Genomic DNA, 16,465 nt, shown 5'->3' with positions numbered 1-16,465 from the left:
ATTGAGCTTGTCAAACACATCATTGTGGCGAATTTTGCATTTGGACTTGCACCTACATCCATATAAAGTCCAACTGGTACAAAAATTAGAGCGTGGTGACCATGGAATGCGTCGGGCATACGTCGATTGGGTGAACGAACAACAGCTGCAAAATGCTGAATTTTCGCATCAAATTTTCTTCAGCGATGAGGCACATTTCGAGCTCGGTGGCTATGTGAACACCCAAAATTTCCATTTATGGGGCTCAGAAAATCCACACGTGATTGTTGAGAGGCCATTGCATCCGCCAAAAGTCACTGTTTGGTGCGCATCATGGTCTGGTGGAGTCATCGGGCCGTATTCCTTTGAAAATGAGGACGGCGAGACGGTAACTGTGAATGGTGAGCGCTATGGCCGCATGTTAACCGATTTTTTTGCCACAAATTGAAGATAAGGTTACGGATGACATGTGGTTTCAGCAGGACGGCGCCACGTGCCACACAACACGACCGAACATGGCCATATTGCGAACGAAATTTGAGGGACGCATAATTTCGCGTTTTGGTGATGCCAATTGGCCGTCCAGATCATGCGATTTGAACCCGCTAGACTTTTTTTTGTGGGGTTATGCGAAAGACCGTGTCTATGCCAACTCTCCGCAAACTCTTGAACATTTGAAAGACAACATTCGTGAAGTTATGACCGAGATACCGCCCCATATGTGCCAAAAAGTCATCGAAAATTACCTGTTCCTGATCAAGGTATGCGAGGAAGCCCTAGGTGGACAAATATGAAAATATGAAAATATGAAAATATGAAAATATGAAAATATGAAAATATGAAAATATGAAAATATGAAAATATGAAAATATGAAAATATGAAAATATGAAAATATGAAAACATGAAAATATGAAAATATGAAAATATGAAAATATGAAAATATGAAAATATGAAAATATGAAAATATGAAAATATGAAAATATGAAAATATGAAAATATGAAAATATGAAAATATGAAAATATGAAAATATGAAAATATGAAAATATGAAAATATGAAAATATGAAAATATGAAAATATGAAAATATGAAAATATGAAAATATGAAAATATGAAAATATGAAAATATGAAAATATGAAAATATGAAAATATGAAAATATGAAAATATGAAAATATGAAAATATGAAAATATGAAAATATGAAAATATGAAAATATGAAAATATGAAAATATGAAAATATGAAAATATGAAAATATGAAAATATGAAAATATGAAAATATGAAAATATGAAAATATGAAAATATGAAAACATGAAAATAAGAGACACGGACGGAAGTTTGACGTAGGACTGTGATTATTCAGAACACTTAGTTATTTTAAATGTAATTCTTTTCACTGTTCATACATCTATTAGTTTAAATCTTTTGAAACTCTAAATAGTATCCCTGAAAAGTTTGTTGTATGTACTCATAACTTTTAAACGGTTTGTAACGAACAGAGAAAGACTATAAGCTTCTAGCCGGAAATTTAACTGTCGAACTGAAAATGATTAATGAATATCAGTGGGACACACAACAGGGTGGAATGGTAGATGAGGTATATGTGAATCGGTAAACAAAAAAAATATTTTCATTGATTACATTGAGTATGAAATTTATGGGGAAGAACCAAAAAAATAAGTTGAAGGTGCTCACGAATTCGTGATATTTTGAGGTAAAACACACATGAAATCATGAAGTTGCTTTTTTAACCTATCAACGACCAAGCTGTAAAAATATTTTTTTAAACAAAAGCCATTGGTGTCATTCTGATTGTTGGCGTTACAGAAACCCCAATCTTCAAGAATTATTTTTTTCTGTTCTTCCGTTTTCCGAAAAATGACAAAAAAATAAAAAAGCGCCAAACAAAAACATTGGTCAAAACCAACATTTTTGTTGCTGTAGGAGGTTCATTCCAATGGTTTTTTTCTACATCACAATGTGTAATCTTTTATCAACGTAATATTGTAGAAAAGTTTACATATTTCTAAAATTTGTAAGGTTTTGTTTTTTGTTAGGTTATGTGAGGTTATGTACTTTCCGCACATAGTTATTTTAAACCGATTTTATGTCCAATAAAGTGATACAAATTCAAATGAAATTGGTAGAAGGTGTAGCTAATAGACTAAGCTATCATTTGATGCCAAAACTTTACCATATGGTTGCTTTCCAAAGCCATGAAAAATTATCGAAGTTACTGTTCGATTTTTCGAACGCTTGGCATATAACGGCTTAATGGATAGCTATGGTATTGTGATCTCTTTCCATTGTCGGGAGCAGTAGATTTTTCGGTGAAATTAAGTTCATTTGCAGACTATCAAAATCAAGTCTTGTTGGCTCTACTGCTCAATCTATCATAGAAGGAATAGAGTCATTGATAATTATGAATAGAAGAATATTAATATTTCATTTCGTTTCATTTATGTGATGCGATGTAATGCCTATCTCAATAAGTTTTCGAATGATAATCACTGCCTCCTCCTCATTAACGAAAGATCACTGTATGGGTGACACTTCCCTACTTGCTTTGATGAAATCTTGAATGAAGTTTAAGTGATGCATGAAATCTTGCATCTGATTACTTTAACATCTTGCTAATTTATTAGATAGAACGAATTGTTGCACGCAATTTTCTGTTACATACAACATTCATGGGAACGAAGTTGGAAGAAAGAATGCATAATACATTATTTACTATCGCATCCGCTCGCAAATCATACCTCTCGTATTTGTTGAATTGTTCACTTGTTTTATTATTTTCACTGTTGATGTCTCAGACGAAAAAAATGCTGGATAAATTTACCGTCTAACGGTATATATTATAATATATATCGTAAGAACGATTCAGCGTAATATGCATTTGAAAACTCTTAATAAACGTTACATTTTTCGTAGGGTAACCCACCTATATAGAAATCAAAGACGTAGTCCTACGTCAAAAGCATGTTGATATGGGACAGTCTGTATGTGTGCGCTATGATTGAGACGATTTCAACGATAAATCAAAAGAAATAACATCGATCATTTCAGCAGCGAACAAAAAACACAAAGCGTATAAGAAAATTCGATGTGATGTTGATTGCACGTCTGCAACGCAAACAAAAAACCCAATCTAAGCTCACGAGCATCATCGTCATCCTTCGCAGCATCGACGGTGGATTTCTAACCGCGCCATTGTCTTCGGGAAATTGCTTCATCAGCGAGGAGTAATTTAATTTGAACTAAATAAGAACTAAATTGATCCGGGGTCCTAGTTGTTTTAGTGCGCGTCTGTGTTCTTCACGGGCACATCCTATCAGGAGTGATATTTTATGCTCGTTGGACGTGTTTCTTCGCCCCCAACCTCTTGAGTGCGCGATGGAAAAAGTGCAACCCGGAATGACCGATAATTGGAAAATGAGATTGAGTCAACAATGGTCGAAGAGATGGAGACGTCACGGTATTGATCTTACGCTCGGGTGCAGACTTTACGGGGGAGATTTTCTACAATGTTATAACACTATTACAGTTGACACTGATTTCGGGCTCACTGCCGACTGTGGAGTTTATAATCGCTGAGTACACAATCATGATTTTCCCATCAAAGAAGTGAATTGAAATGTTTCCATAACTTCGAATGTTTTGGAATACAAGATACTCTCTTATGTAAAATTGTCGACGGTGCATCATCACACTTGTCATGGATTTTGTATTCAACAAAACTACAACGGAACAGAGCATACGTGTCAGATTCGAGCAGAAAGCAGAAGTAGTAGCTAAACCACTCTTGATGCTTTGCTACTCCCTGCAGGTTGGTTGTCACCGTTGCTCGGTGCTTATTTACGGTAAAACTTTGAACAGCTCGTGAGATGAACAGTCAAATCGTCGCCTTGCACTTCACCTGCTCGCCTGCTCACCTTCTCAACACTTCCAAACACTCTATTGTTCCACCCTTCAGTGGCTGATGATGCAGTCGAAAACCAGCAGCATCACATTTCGAATCTTTACTGCTCGGACGTGTTCGAATCAAGTTGAGTAGCAGAGCTTTCCGGTGAGTTTAGAACGATTGGGAGGCAACAATTTCACCCCACGACAACCCACTATCCGTCCAGCTGCTGCTGGTGCTGGTCGGTGAGTTTCAATCTTATTACAGGTCGTAAGTTTGCTAGTCAACCCGTCCGATCGGAGGGCAGACGGTGGCGGCGGATGTTGATGAGTATGGGTCGCAATCAGAAACAACAGCTCACACAAGACGATTTTCTCCAGACGTTTACCGAGTTCGGGAAGAGCAATTTAGGGATAATGATGCATACATTTGGGAGTGATGGTGGTGAAAGGAGCACCGAAAAAGATGTTTTCTTTGGAATTGAAGCCGAGCTTGTTTGTATGGGAGAGAGCGCGCGCAGTTTGACAAGTTTCGGAAGGACTTTAGCATGGATTAGAATTGCGAAGAACCCCTTTCCAGCCGTAGAAGTGGATAGAAATACTTGCAAAGTAAGATAGCGGGATGCGAGCTGATGAAGACCGTAATCTCCTGTCTGTTTGTTTGTTTATTTGTTCCGTATCGTTGCCGTTTGTTTACGACCGCAGGATCATGAGCGGTGTAAAGTTTTGCCATTTACATAATTTACTTGAATTTAGGAAACACACTCGATGACAGACACTTGCCTTACGCGGTTGTTGTTAGTGCGAACCGAAGAGGTGGGAGCCAGGAGGTGACACTCGTGGGTACTCTCTTATAAGCTCTGGAAGGCCAGGGTAATCCTCGAGGGCCCAATATGTTCAGTTGAGATGTGGTTAATTTCATTTCTAAAACGAGAACGAGTTTCAGTTGGAACAAGAGCTATAAATTTATTCCGCTGAACGTATGACAAATATTGCGTTCCAACAAAACATCCCCAAAGGGCGTTGAATTTGTTACAAGTGTTTAAAAATTTAATTGTGTTAGGAGTTGTTGAAGCGCTGATGTGAGCATTACTAGCGAACTAGCGTAATTTATTAATAATTAGTTGAGATTTCTTAAGCCAAATAACACGCCTTGAATGTATTCTGAGGGGCGAGCTCTAGAATACGCGTGACCACAGTCCAAGTCGAAGGAAATTTCTTTGACGAAAAATCCCCCGGCCAGAACGGGAATCGAACCCGAACACCCTGCATGATAATGTGAGACGCTAACCACTCGGCCACGGGTGCAAAATTGTGGACGCAAACGGACTTCGTTCTCTTTGTCGTACCTTCAACAACAAGGATTCAGTGAGCCAACAGGATGCCACAAAAAAGTTCAACTACTCTCACCAGTGCACCCAAACTAGTGTTGGCAGAAAATATTTCATTTTCGGCAGAAGAAATGCCCTTTCGTGTGCTGAATGGTCAAATGAGCGAATAAAAGCATCTGCTTCAAATGTTTTTAAATGTTTGTATGTATGGGAACATACATTTCTTTTTTTTTTTTCATCCCTTTTGAGATTGTACAAAAAAATAGTCCAAATGAGATTAATGGGGATCGAACTAAGGTCGGCTGGAATGCAAGGCTGTTTTACACGGTCACGCTATCCACATATCTACTGGTGCTGTTGCATAAATGCCTTGTTATAGCCTTGTTATAGATTAGGTTTAACCCATCAATAAGAAACGGAATCGTTAGATGGACATTATTACGGTGAGGTTTTGATAAAATTTAATTAACATTCAAAAATATTCCGAAGATTTTTTGGAGTAAACCGCTAGCTTGTCTTTTCATCCCACGTTAGGTGGGTTGAATTTCTTTCGAATTTTGGATTTCGGATCCACTCCATTGTCATGACACAACTGAAGTACCTGTCGGCTGTAGTTACAGCTTTCAAAATCTAGTCAACACTTTAAACATCCTTTATGTGCTGTAATGTGCGGTTTATCTTTTTTCAGGCACTCTTACTCGTACATATTTGCGTGCAACGTTTGTAACGAAAAGTTTCTGTCCGCAAATGCTAATTCCTCACCGGATAAGGAAACTTCTAGCACATTTGTCAAGCAAAAGAGGATATCTCTTAAGGATATCTCCTCGAGCTGCTGACATGCTTTCTTTCAATCTGGAAGCTGCTCAAAACCCATCTCTACATTTCTCCTTCCACGTTCGTTAGAGTCTTGCTGTTAAACTTCCAAGTACAAGATTTTACTTCAGCATCCGATTTAGTTTTTTATTGGCATTAAAAGAACCACAGACAATTTTTTCAGACAGTTATTTAGTTTTTTCAATTAGTTCTTTTAAAACAAACAACAGGAACAGATCATTAGCTACACTGCTACGAAATGGGCAGAAATTCCAGTGACTGGATCATGAGGATGAAATTAATGAAGAAGTGGAGAAGTAACTCGAGCATTAAACAGATTTCACTCGGTTTTAAAAAACGCAATGAACGGATAAGATATGATCAAATATTGACATACGCACATTAACGTGTGAAGCTCACAACAAAACAGCAAATCAATGTCTCGTTTTCAAAACAAAATCAAAACATTCAGGTGCAGCTGTAGTGTAACTAAAACCAAAGAATACGTGGAAATACCTTTCAGATGATCTACAGTCTGACATACAATATTTACCATTTGATACATTCAGCCTGATACTTAACTTGATCCGATAGCAGAAAAATCCTTCTGTTACCAAATAAATTCCAGCGAAAAAGATTCACCCTTCTACAATCCTGAAATCTCCCTAAAGCTAGGAATAAAATCCCATTTCCCTTTTTCTCCCACCATGCCATCCGTCGACAAAACGAGAACACACCGGTGGTGGGGGAGGTACATTATTCACATCACGTCTATTATGTCTACATAATAATGGACCAGTATAATTCTGATCCCAGACTCTGGGACGGGCCGTTACGTAATTTACAACCACTCGAGCGGAAGCAACATCCCATAATATAGCCCAAAAAGAGTGACATTATGCCGTGTATCTCGTTCTTCCCGTGCTGATTCCGCTCAACGGCGAGGCAAGTGTGAAATCTACAGTATTTTTCCATATTTGCATATCTAGATATGTAGCTGTGGCTTTGTGTAGGACGGGCTCAAGTGTCGAGCTCTAGTCATGTGTGCAGCTCTTTGTTCCCCCCGGTGAACAGTGAGCACAAGAATTGGGTCAATGGTGGTCTATTATTTGAGTACATGAGCTCATAAGTATGCTAACCTTGTTCGGTTGCTCGATGGCGACGCTGTTAATTTGATCTAGGAAAAAGTATCCTCCAGGTATTTCTCGGTACCTTGAGCAGATGCGCATGTGGAATGCGGGATGAATCGAGTGGAATTAGTTCGAGAGTGTGGTTTTGTTTGTTTCTATGTTGTGAACTTCTGGGAAGTAGACGTACACTAACGATTTCTGAGTTCAGTCATTGGTTAAGTTTGAACTTACAGATAAATGCAGCTGCGATAGGTAAAACTCTATATCACGCATATCTTTAATCACAAGAGAAAGAATGTCAGTTCATGTGTTCAAATCATTGAACATACGCTGGCCAAACGCCTTCCAATACGATAAATCATTTTAATATAAATTGATTTCCAGCTAGTTTGTCGCTCCCACCCATATCCTCGAACTTTCCATTTAAACAATGCCTGCAGGTAAAAATGGTCCATCCACAAGCTGAAATGCTGAAATATTAGCATTCTTCGCCAGTGGAAGTAGTGAAAGTTTCCGCTCCGTTGTTTTCTCTCTCCGATGTTCTCCACAATCTTGCGAACATATTAATTAGATAAACAATTTCCTTTCACTACATTAAAAGCTCTTTCACGAGCAAAACGGAACCTTCCGACATACATCGCCATCCTGTCGGCATTGCTCACTGCGCAGAGAGTACAAATACCTAATAGACCGTAGACAACAATGGCGCCGTGGAGTAAAAATGAAAATTGACGGCACTCTCGCGAACGAATCCCTGGGATATGGGGGGATTCGAAGCCTCTCGACGAGGCAGTGCTTTTAGGAAAACAGAAATTTTAATTTCCTTTTATTCTCGACGTCCGACGATGTTGCATAAATTTCTGTTCCGGAAGGTTTTTTTCCATCCGTTCACAGCTCTTCACGACTTCTTTCGTGATTGGTTTTATGCAAATGTGTTTTGTCAATACCACTACCGCTGGGAGTGGATTGAATGAGCAAGTGATACCAGATGAGCACTTAAAGGTTGAAAAAAACTTTACACTGCTCGATTTAAAATCAGTCGATGGTAATGTGAATGCAATTTTGTTATTCTTGAATTATTTTCCCGCGTGAGAGCCGGTTCGGCTAACACTACGATTTCCAAACTCTTATATTCAATCTTCAAAGTACAGGGAAACTTCGATATAACGTACCCTCTTTATAACGTACCCTCGATATAGCGTCACTCGATATAACGTACATTTTACCTCGATATAACGTACACATTTCCAAAGTGTAAAGGAAAAGTTTTTTCAATATTTTTTTTCTGATGAAACAATGAATTACCTGTATTGTGATGCTAAAACAAGTTTTGTACCTTCAATAAATCCCGAAATACAGCTGGTTTTGTGATTCCGGCTTCTAAATGAATCAATCTTTAATCAACAGTACGAAGGAAAACATCATGAGAAAGGCTGGCTTCGTCTTCTGATTGAAGTTATTCATTAACTTTACTAAAACAGCAACGCAATAATGGATTATAGACTACGTTTGTGAGTACTTTATTATGCTTCGATATAACGTACAATTCGATACAACGTACAATTTTGAAAGTGAAATGTACGTTATATCGAAGTTTACCTGTAATCGTCAAAAGTACCAAAAGTTGAAGTCAATACCATAGCAAACACAAGGTAATTGAAGTTGGAATATGTGCCGAAAAGCCTCAAATGAGATATGATTCTTTACAAGGCTTCTTCTTCTTGAATGGCGTTAACGTTCCCTGTGAAACTTTTGTCGTCTCAACGTATGCATTAACTAGCGCCATTTATTAATACTTAGTTGAGATTTCTTAAGCCAAATAACACGCCTTGAATGTATTCCGAGAGGCAAGCTCTTGAATACGCGTGATCACAGTGCAAGCCGAAGGAAATTTCTTTGATGAAAAATCCTCCGGCCAGAACGGGAATCGAACCCGAACACCCGGCATGATAATGTGAGACGCTAACCACTCGGCCACGGGTGCACCGCAATCTGTATATATATATATAAAATAGTTATTTTTAGAACAGATTTTTGATCGACTAGAATCTCTTTCCACGAAGTCTCAACTTCAACTTGGAGAACAAAAAAAGTCGCACGGGGCCATATCAAATGAATACGGTACTTGCTCGAAGGTATTTACTTAAATCTCCATATCCATATCAAATATCACTTATGAAACTACTCTCAAGTATTCTTCTATTAAGGCTGTTTGAGTTTTCAAAAAATCAGACAATTAAATGAAGCGCCTTGTTTGAAAACAGTTATTGGCATTTATCGAAGGAAAGCGAATCTCGAAACAATACAGAAATGGTATCAGAAAAAAAACCATGTTGATATCATCGCGGTTGTTCGGTAACACCTGGTGACTATAATGAACTTAGTTAACACAAAAAAAAAAACTTCCAGTATTATAGCGATCGATGATTTCGTTTACCTATAACCCTTAATTCTCAAATCATGCTAAATATTGTCCGGAAAAATGCGTATCGATTCTAAGAAAGAAATCAAAAGCATAATAAGGTGCACCGTTTTGTTTCATAATATTTAAGCATCTTCCACGCGACTTTACAATTCCATTCTCTCAAAACTTCTTCGTTTCATCGTCAAAAAACAAAGTGTTTTTTATGCTAGACAGTGAGTTGAAGTTCTTACAGGAATCTTAACAGTTGATAATATAAAGATACAATATCTGGTGAGTAAGGCGAGTGGGGTCTTAGAAGCACCCTGGATCTTATTTTCTCTCTGGATTTTAATACGTTCAGCTGCGAGAAGTACTTGTTGGAATTCATCGAGACTAGTTGCTTGGTAGAAGCTCATGATACAGATTTTTCCCACCAATACTAATATTTGCCCTTAACAATTCGCTACAAATATATATTTTCGTTGCGTTTATCGAACAAATCGCTGATTTCCGGTAAAATAAACCCTTATTCCTGTATATCAACACAATATTGCATTCTTTAATCTGATTGAGTCAAATACTATCGGGCCGTGCAAATGTTTCAACCTTGGATTGCAGAATGCAAAAGTTGATTTCGTTCGGATTGCGATGTGTCAAATATGTTCGGGTTCCGGAATATGGGTTGAAACGTAGTTCATACATTGTAGCGTTTTTCGTACACATGCTTCACCAGGTGCACATGAACGGTGATTTCAGACATCTGTAGCGAATCTATTAATACAAGTGTCGAGTTCTGAGGACTAATCTTGATAAGTATGTGCATTTGGTTGTCATCAGTAGCAGCATGGACTTTCCAGATAACCCAATAGAAGTGTAATACAAAAATTACCAGATAACATAAAAGAAAAACATCATTGCAAGAAACAGATCTTCAGAGATGCACCCATGGGAGAATTTCTTGTTCGTTTCAATTTTTGGGAAAGCATTGGGAGTGGTTGAAAATTATAAAGGAAGCAGTTTTGTCATCAAGAACGGAAGCTGAACCGAAACCCGCACTCAAGTCGAGATTTTCAATACTACGAAAATTCCAACAATTATCTTTGGGTGGCTTTATCCTGACGGAATTCAAGATCCTCTATTACCGATTGGAATAAATGGATCGATTCCAGTTTATGTGCGTTTCATTCATATGAAAAGATATGAATGTTTGAACGGAAAGAAGCTATGGCAGCGTATGCTATCACGTACACTACGCTCGTAAATTCTATCATCGGCCGGCACCACCTAATATTCCTGCTCATGGATTGAAGGGGAAGTTGTAGCGGAAAAATAACAAATATCAGCCTTTGGGGATGGGTATAGATCATGGGTGGCCAAAACGTAGTCCGCGGTTTACCGGTCGCCCACGTAGCCTTTCCTAGACGCCCGCTTTTGCCGTGGTCATTTTATGAGATTTTTATATTGATCTCAAAGAAAAATATTAGTAGTAAGAGTAGATGTTCGTGCGTTGTTCGATCATAACTTGTACTAAACCAAAAAATTATCACTAGGAACAATATCAACAATGTTTTTTCAAGCAAATCATTCTAAAATTGAGAATGCTGAAATCAATTATGCAACCGGAATAAGGCTTCAAAATAAGTGATGTGAAATAATTGTGAAAGCTATTACTATTAAGAAATATATTCATGAATAGAACGAATGAATTTGAATGTATCTCTAAAATATACCCTGGAGGACATTTAAAGAAAATTTTGCCCACTATGGAACGAACGCAAATTTGAACTATAACACATAACTTAACAATTTTGTTATATGATAAACGAGATAAAAACTTTCGGGTAACAATCAATTCATGCGTCATCGATGCTTAACAATTTTAACTATAGTGGAACGAGCCAAATTACATTTTCAATTGCACATTCAATTCAGATCCGGTTAAAACAAAAAAAAAGTATTATTAATATTTTTTTTATTAATATTTCGTTCGACTGGTAGCGAAGTACACTATCACGATGAAAAATCAGTTTTCCCCATTAACTTTAATTTTAACATTAACTTTGAAAAAATGTCCTTCAATCCTACTACCTTAATGTTGCTTTGTTTGAATGTAAGATATTTCACACGCGGAAAAAATCTGTACCAACATGTATTTTTTTACGAAAATCTGTACTCTGTATAGATTTGTAAAGAAATAACGAAAAAATTGTACCTTTCCAGATAAATCTGTACGTGTGGCAACACTGCTCCCGACATTCTTCCAAAAATGGAAGTAAGATTGACGAACCAGCCAAAAGTGTTGAAAGCAACTTTTTTTTTATCCCATTTGTTTATTTATTTAGGCTCAATAGCGTTTTTAGCTGTAACAGAATCGGATTTTAATGGTATTCATGTTACATGTTTTTATCATATCTATAAATTGTACATTACACAGTAGCCATTTTCAGGCGTTAGATTATTCCTTCTGTACCATTGCATATGATACATCACACAGTAGTCATTTAGGCGTAAGAGTATTCCTTCTGTTCTTCCATTGTTCAGCCGACCGAACAGCGGAGACAGTTGATATGATCATTGTTACGTTATTTATAGCACAACAGCCCGATGTTTTTCTTGTTGCAAGCAGAGCTTGCATATGGATAGAAAGAGGCCAGGATTCCGACACTGAATCGATTTCCATCGCTGATGTTTGTTGCGTGGACGTAGTTATTCTATAACAACACAAAGATGGTCAATTGAAGGCCCTAAGTTTTGAACTCACGATCGATCGATTAGTAAACAAACGCGCAACCAATGTGGCAACGAAGACCCTCTTGCAAGTCACTATAATACAGAAAAAAAATTATTGGCATGTTTTTCAGTTCTTTCTTAGATTAACTTATTAGTTACTCCTCCTTTCGCCACGAAATGTTTGGAGTAGACCTTCTGCTAAAGGTTCGCCCAGAAATTATCGATGGGACGCAGCTGGAGGACGCTCGGAGCGTTGGCAAACTTCGGAACAACATCTCTCTTCAAGCGGGTCATCTCGTACAGCAACTTCTTCACATAATGGACGGAGGCCAGGTTCGACTAAAATACCCCATCCACATCCGGATGATATTTTTGGATGAAGGAGGCAACTTCCGGCAAATACTTTGTGCTGTAATTCTTTCCATTCACCGCAACTCCCGAACGGTAGAGGAGCGGTTCTGGTATCCCCTTTTCGCTGATGGTTAGCCACAGAAGCATCTTCTTTGGAAACTTGATGTAGGAGATGCTTCAAGTCAAAACATACCTCCTTGGTAGAGGACGTAAAACAGCTGGCTCCCTGCCAGTCGTTTATTACGTTCTGCTACGCCGGAAAAATTTCTTTACCCACTCGTTTCAGGCTTTGTTTCTGGGTCACAGCTTAGGCGTCGTGCACAAATTACGTAACGCTAAAAATCTGGATTTTGGACACCTCCCCCCCCCCCCCTACGTAATGCAATTTCCTATCTCTAATACACAGAAAGTAAGGCAACCTCGACCCCCCTCCTCCCCCCCTCCCTTATCGCGTTACGTAATTTGTGCACGACGCCTTACTGTTTCGAAACGGCCGGTCCTGACATACGTTTCCGCATGATGATGTCCATCTCCGCTAGGTATTTTTTCACTGTCTGGACCGTTGTGTGTAAAGATATTATAGATAACGGAACGGGTGTATCCTGCGGACCCAAAGTACTTGACGATGCTCACGGGATGGAGCTCCAAGTTCGCACAAACCATGGAGCGCAGTTGCTTTACTGTTTTCAACATAACTTCTGCAGTTCAATTGATTGTGCTGTCAAATTTTGTTTGCAAACGCATGGGTTACTAAGATGCACAAGAGGTCTCATCATCAGGTGTTAAGGTAAACGCATGAAAAATTGGCGGTCTCATCATCAGGTGTTAAGGTAAACGCATAAAATATTGGTAAATTAGTTAATTTTTTTTAAAGCAGGCGTTAACACCTTTAGAGAAATGAGCGAGCAGTATCGAGTAATTTGTTTCTCAATTTCTACGTAGAAATTTAGGCATCGCTATTAGAATTTGATGAATCCTCTCCTATCATACTTCAAGGAACTGCTGAGGGCCGTTACTTGAACCTCTAAGCGGAACTCAGCCAATGGTTTGAAATGTTTGTATGTTTTAATCTTAGTTTTGGATTGAAAAATATTTAATGCACTTTACGTATCAATGGATAAAATCCTCCGTATCCTTGGATAAAATTTGTGGTTTTTGTATCCACAGCATGTTAACATTGTCAATAAGTTGAACAGCAAAATTTAGAAACTCCTAGATCTCTTAAACCGGTTTATTTTCTGGATTCCGTAGATTCTCTTCCCAATGTTTTGTCATCATCTTGCTTTGATCACATATTTTCGTAGCACGAATCAAAAATTTCCTTCGAGTTTCCGTTGATAATGACACTCTCATAAAATTATTTCCAATCAAACGAAAAAATAATTCCACTAGTGAATCAATATGTGTGATAGCAGACAGCTACAGAACACCAAAACGGAAGCCGCATTTATCCGAGTTTTATATCACTCTGCCGGTAAGTTTGCATCCGAGCGGAAGCATCGAAAACAATTCTTCTTCTATCTGTGTATGACGAAGGGGAAAAACGACGAATGGCGGTTGTAGACGTTTCCGATATGCAGAATAATGTTTATCCAGTGATTCAATAATAAATAATGAAATAGAAAAATATATTTTTCAATCAATGTATTCATGTATTCGAACTAAAGTGACCATGAACGACTGAAACCTATCTATTCTCTATCTAACGTCAGATAATGGTGCCTATTCTGTATTCCGACGGATTTCTATTTCGTTCGAAAGTGATATTTCTATCGTTTTCGAATTTACCATTCCCTATTCCAATCGTTTTGCTCGTTTCGAACGAAAGTGTTAGAAAATTTCGAATATGCATCGATCTGTCAAAAACCGATAAACAAAAAGAAACACCGTATTAAATAGCGGCGAGTGCGAGTTGAATTTCAGTTAATTTTTGATCCTAAGAGAAATTTGTGAGAAAATTTTCTCGTTCAATGGATTCCGTTTTGTTACCGATTTTGGCGGAGCAAGAAGAAATTGGAATGCCTTGCTACCATCGGCGAAACCACCGAAAATCAACCGACTTCATGAAACTTTCTGATGAAGCGTAAGTATCCGTCTCAAAAATCCCATGTTTGTTTCTCTTATTGATTAATTTTGCCCTTATTCAGATTCATCAAAAGTTTTCGTCTAAGTAAGGAAGCTTTTCGGTACGTTTTAGAGGAAATTGAGAACTGCCTTACCACAAGGAAAGGTGGTCTATCCACGGAGGTGAAACTCGCAGCATGTTTGCGATTCTTTGCTGAAGGAAATTATCAACATGGAGCAGGGCAAGATTATCACATTGCCATAGCACAGCCCACATTTTCCAAGGTGCTGACTGAAATGCTTAACATTCTGGAGCGGACACTGTGTAAGAAATGGATTTCCCTAAATATGACGGAAGACGAACAGCGGCGTGCTAAACTACACTTCTATCAGAAAACATCAATTCCGGGTGTTATTATGTGTTTGGATGGAACCCACGTAAAAATTATTCCACCTAAGCTGAATCGAAATTTGTTTTTTAATCGGAAGGGATTTTATAGTCTCAACGTTCTGATTGTAAGTATTATTAGTATTTGAATTAACAAATCAATGAACAAATACTCTTTTTTATCAACATAGGTTTGTGACGATCAGCAAAGGATTCGTTTCGTTGATCCTACCTTCCAGGGATCTAATCATGACTCTCATATATGGCGTGTAAGCCCTGCAAGAACTCACTTTGAGCAGCTTCACCAAAATGGTGAAGTTAATACTAAGATTCTAGGTAATGTTCAACTACAATATTTTAGTATACTTGTATGTACTGTGTGATAAAATATTTTCAGGTGATGCTGGTTATCCATCGGAACCTTGGTTAGTAACGCCATTCAGAGCAGCGGAGGAAGGGAGTTTGGAGAGCGATTTTAATCGCAGGCATGCCTTGGGTCGTGCTATCGTCGAGCGGACAATTGGTTTACTAAAAAATCGGTTTAGATGCATCCTTGGCGCGAGACAACTTCACTACAATCCTACTAAATGCGCTCAAATTATAAATGTATGCTGTGCACTTCACAATATATGCTTAGAATTTGGTCGTTCTCAGTAGTTATAATATGTTATGCAGCTGTTTACATAATAAACTTTTGTTTAAATTAATATTTATGACTGTTAAATTTCATCTAACTTGTTTGCAAATGCTCAAATAAATAACAACCACCGGAAAAGGAAGTGTCTTCCTTACTTAACTATGGTTTCGGCAGAATTATTTACTCTTATTCCTGCCAACACTTTGAGAACATGTCATTATCGATTTCTCGTAAGCAGGCCAAGTATTCAAATAACCATTATTAATACTTTTTGCGTTGTTTTAACCCCTTGCTGTACGATTTAATTTCCAACAGCACGGCCCAAAACGAGCACTTCGAGTCGTTCCGCTACTCTGCTGAGTGTGGGTATCTAACATGGGTGCCCTATGATGAGCAAATACATGTTGTGTTTAAAATAAAAACGAAGGAGTTATTACTACCTACTAACTCGTTCGTTTTTATTTTAATTATAATATTCAAATTATATTTTATATTTTTAGCTCATTCAATTTTTTTTTAAATAACGGAAATTTGATAATCTTCAGTTGTCGGTATCCTCATCATATGCCTGAAGCTATGTAATTATTTCACATCGAGAAACAACGAGTGAAGTTCAATGTTGTACGTGAAGGGGTTAAGGAAGTTCCATAAACTATAGGCGAAATTCGTGAATTTAAAAAAAGTTTATATAATTTTGATGCTATTCCAAACAAACTTCAAAGAAAAAATTAAGTAA

At 37.8% G+C, this 16,465-nt stretch overlaps 2 protein-coding genes across 5 annotated transcripts in view; both read left to right on the top strand.

The window, feature by feature from the left end:
• The window catches only part of LOC129777150 (ubiquitin-conjugating enzyme E2Q-like protein 1), a 173,279-nt gene that overhangs the window by 136,673 nt on the left and 20,141 nt on the right, over positions 1 to 16,465 (top strand). The window lies entirely within an intron of this gene.
• On the top strand, positions 14,359 to 16,158 carry LOC129777149 (putative nuclease HARBI1). The gene is made up of 4 exons (XM_055783230.1): positions 14,359 to 14,723; positions 14,788 to 15,220; positions 15,284 to 15,428; positions 15,490 to 16,158. The coding sequence occupies exons 1-4, from the start codon at positions 14,611 to 14,613 to the stop codon at positions 15,747 to 15,749; spliced, it is 951 nt and encodes a 316-aa protein (XP_055639205.1). The 5' UTR covers positions 14,359 to 14,610; the 3' UTR covers positions 15,750 to 16,158.

Source organism: Toxorhynchites rutilus, chromosome 3 (genome assembly GCF_029784135.1).
Source record: "Toxorhynchites rutilus septentrionalis strain SRP chromosome 3, ASM2978413v1, whole genome shotgun sequence".
Taxonomy (NCBI): Eukaryota; Metazoa; Arthropoda; class Insecta; order Diptera; family Culicidae; genus Toxorhynchites; species Toxorhynchites rutilus.
Note: the sequence above shows the minus strand (reverse complement) of the source record. Positions and strands in the feature narration are given on the sequence as shown.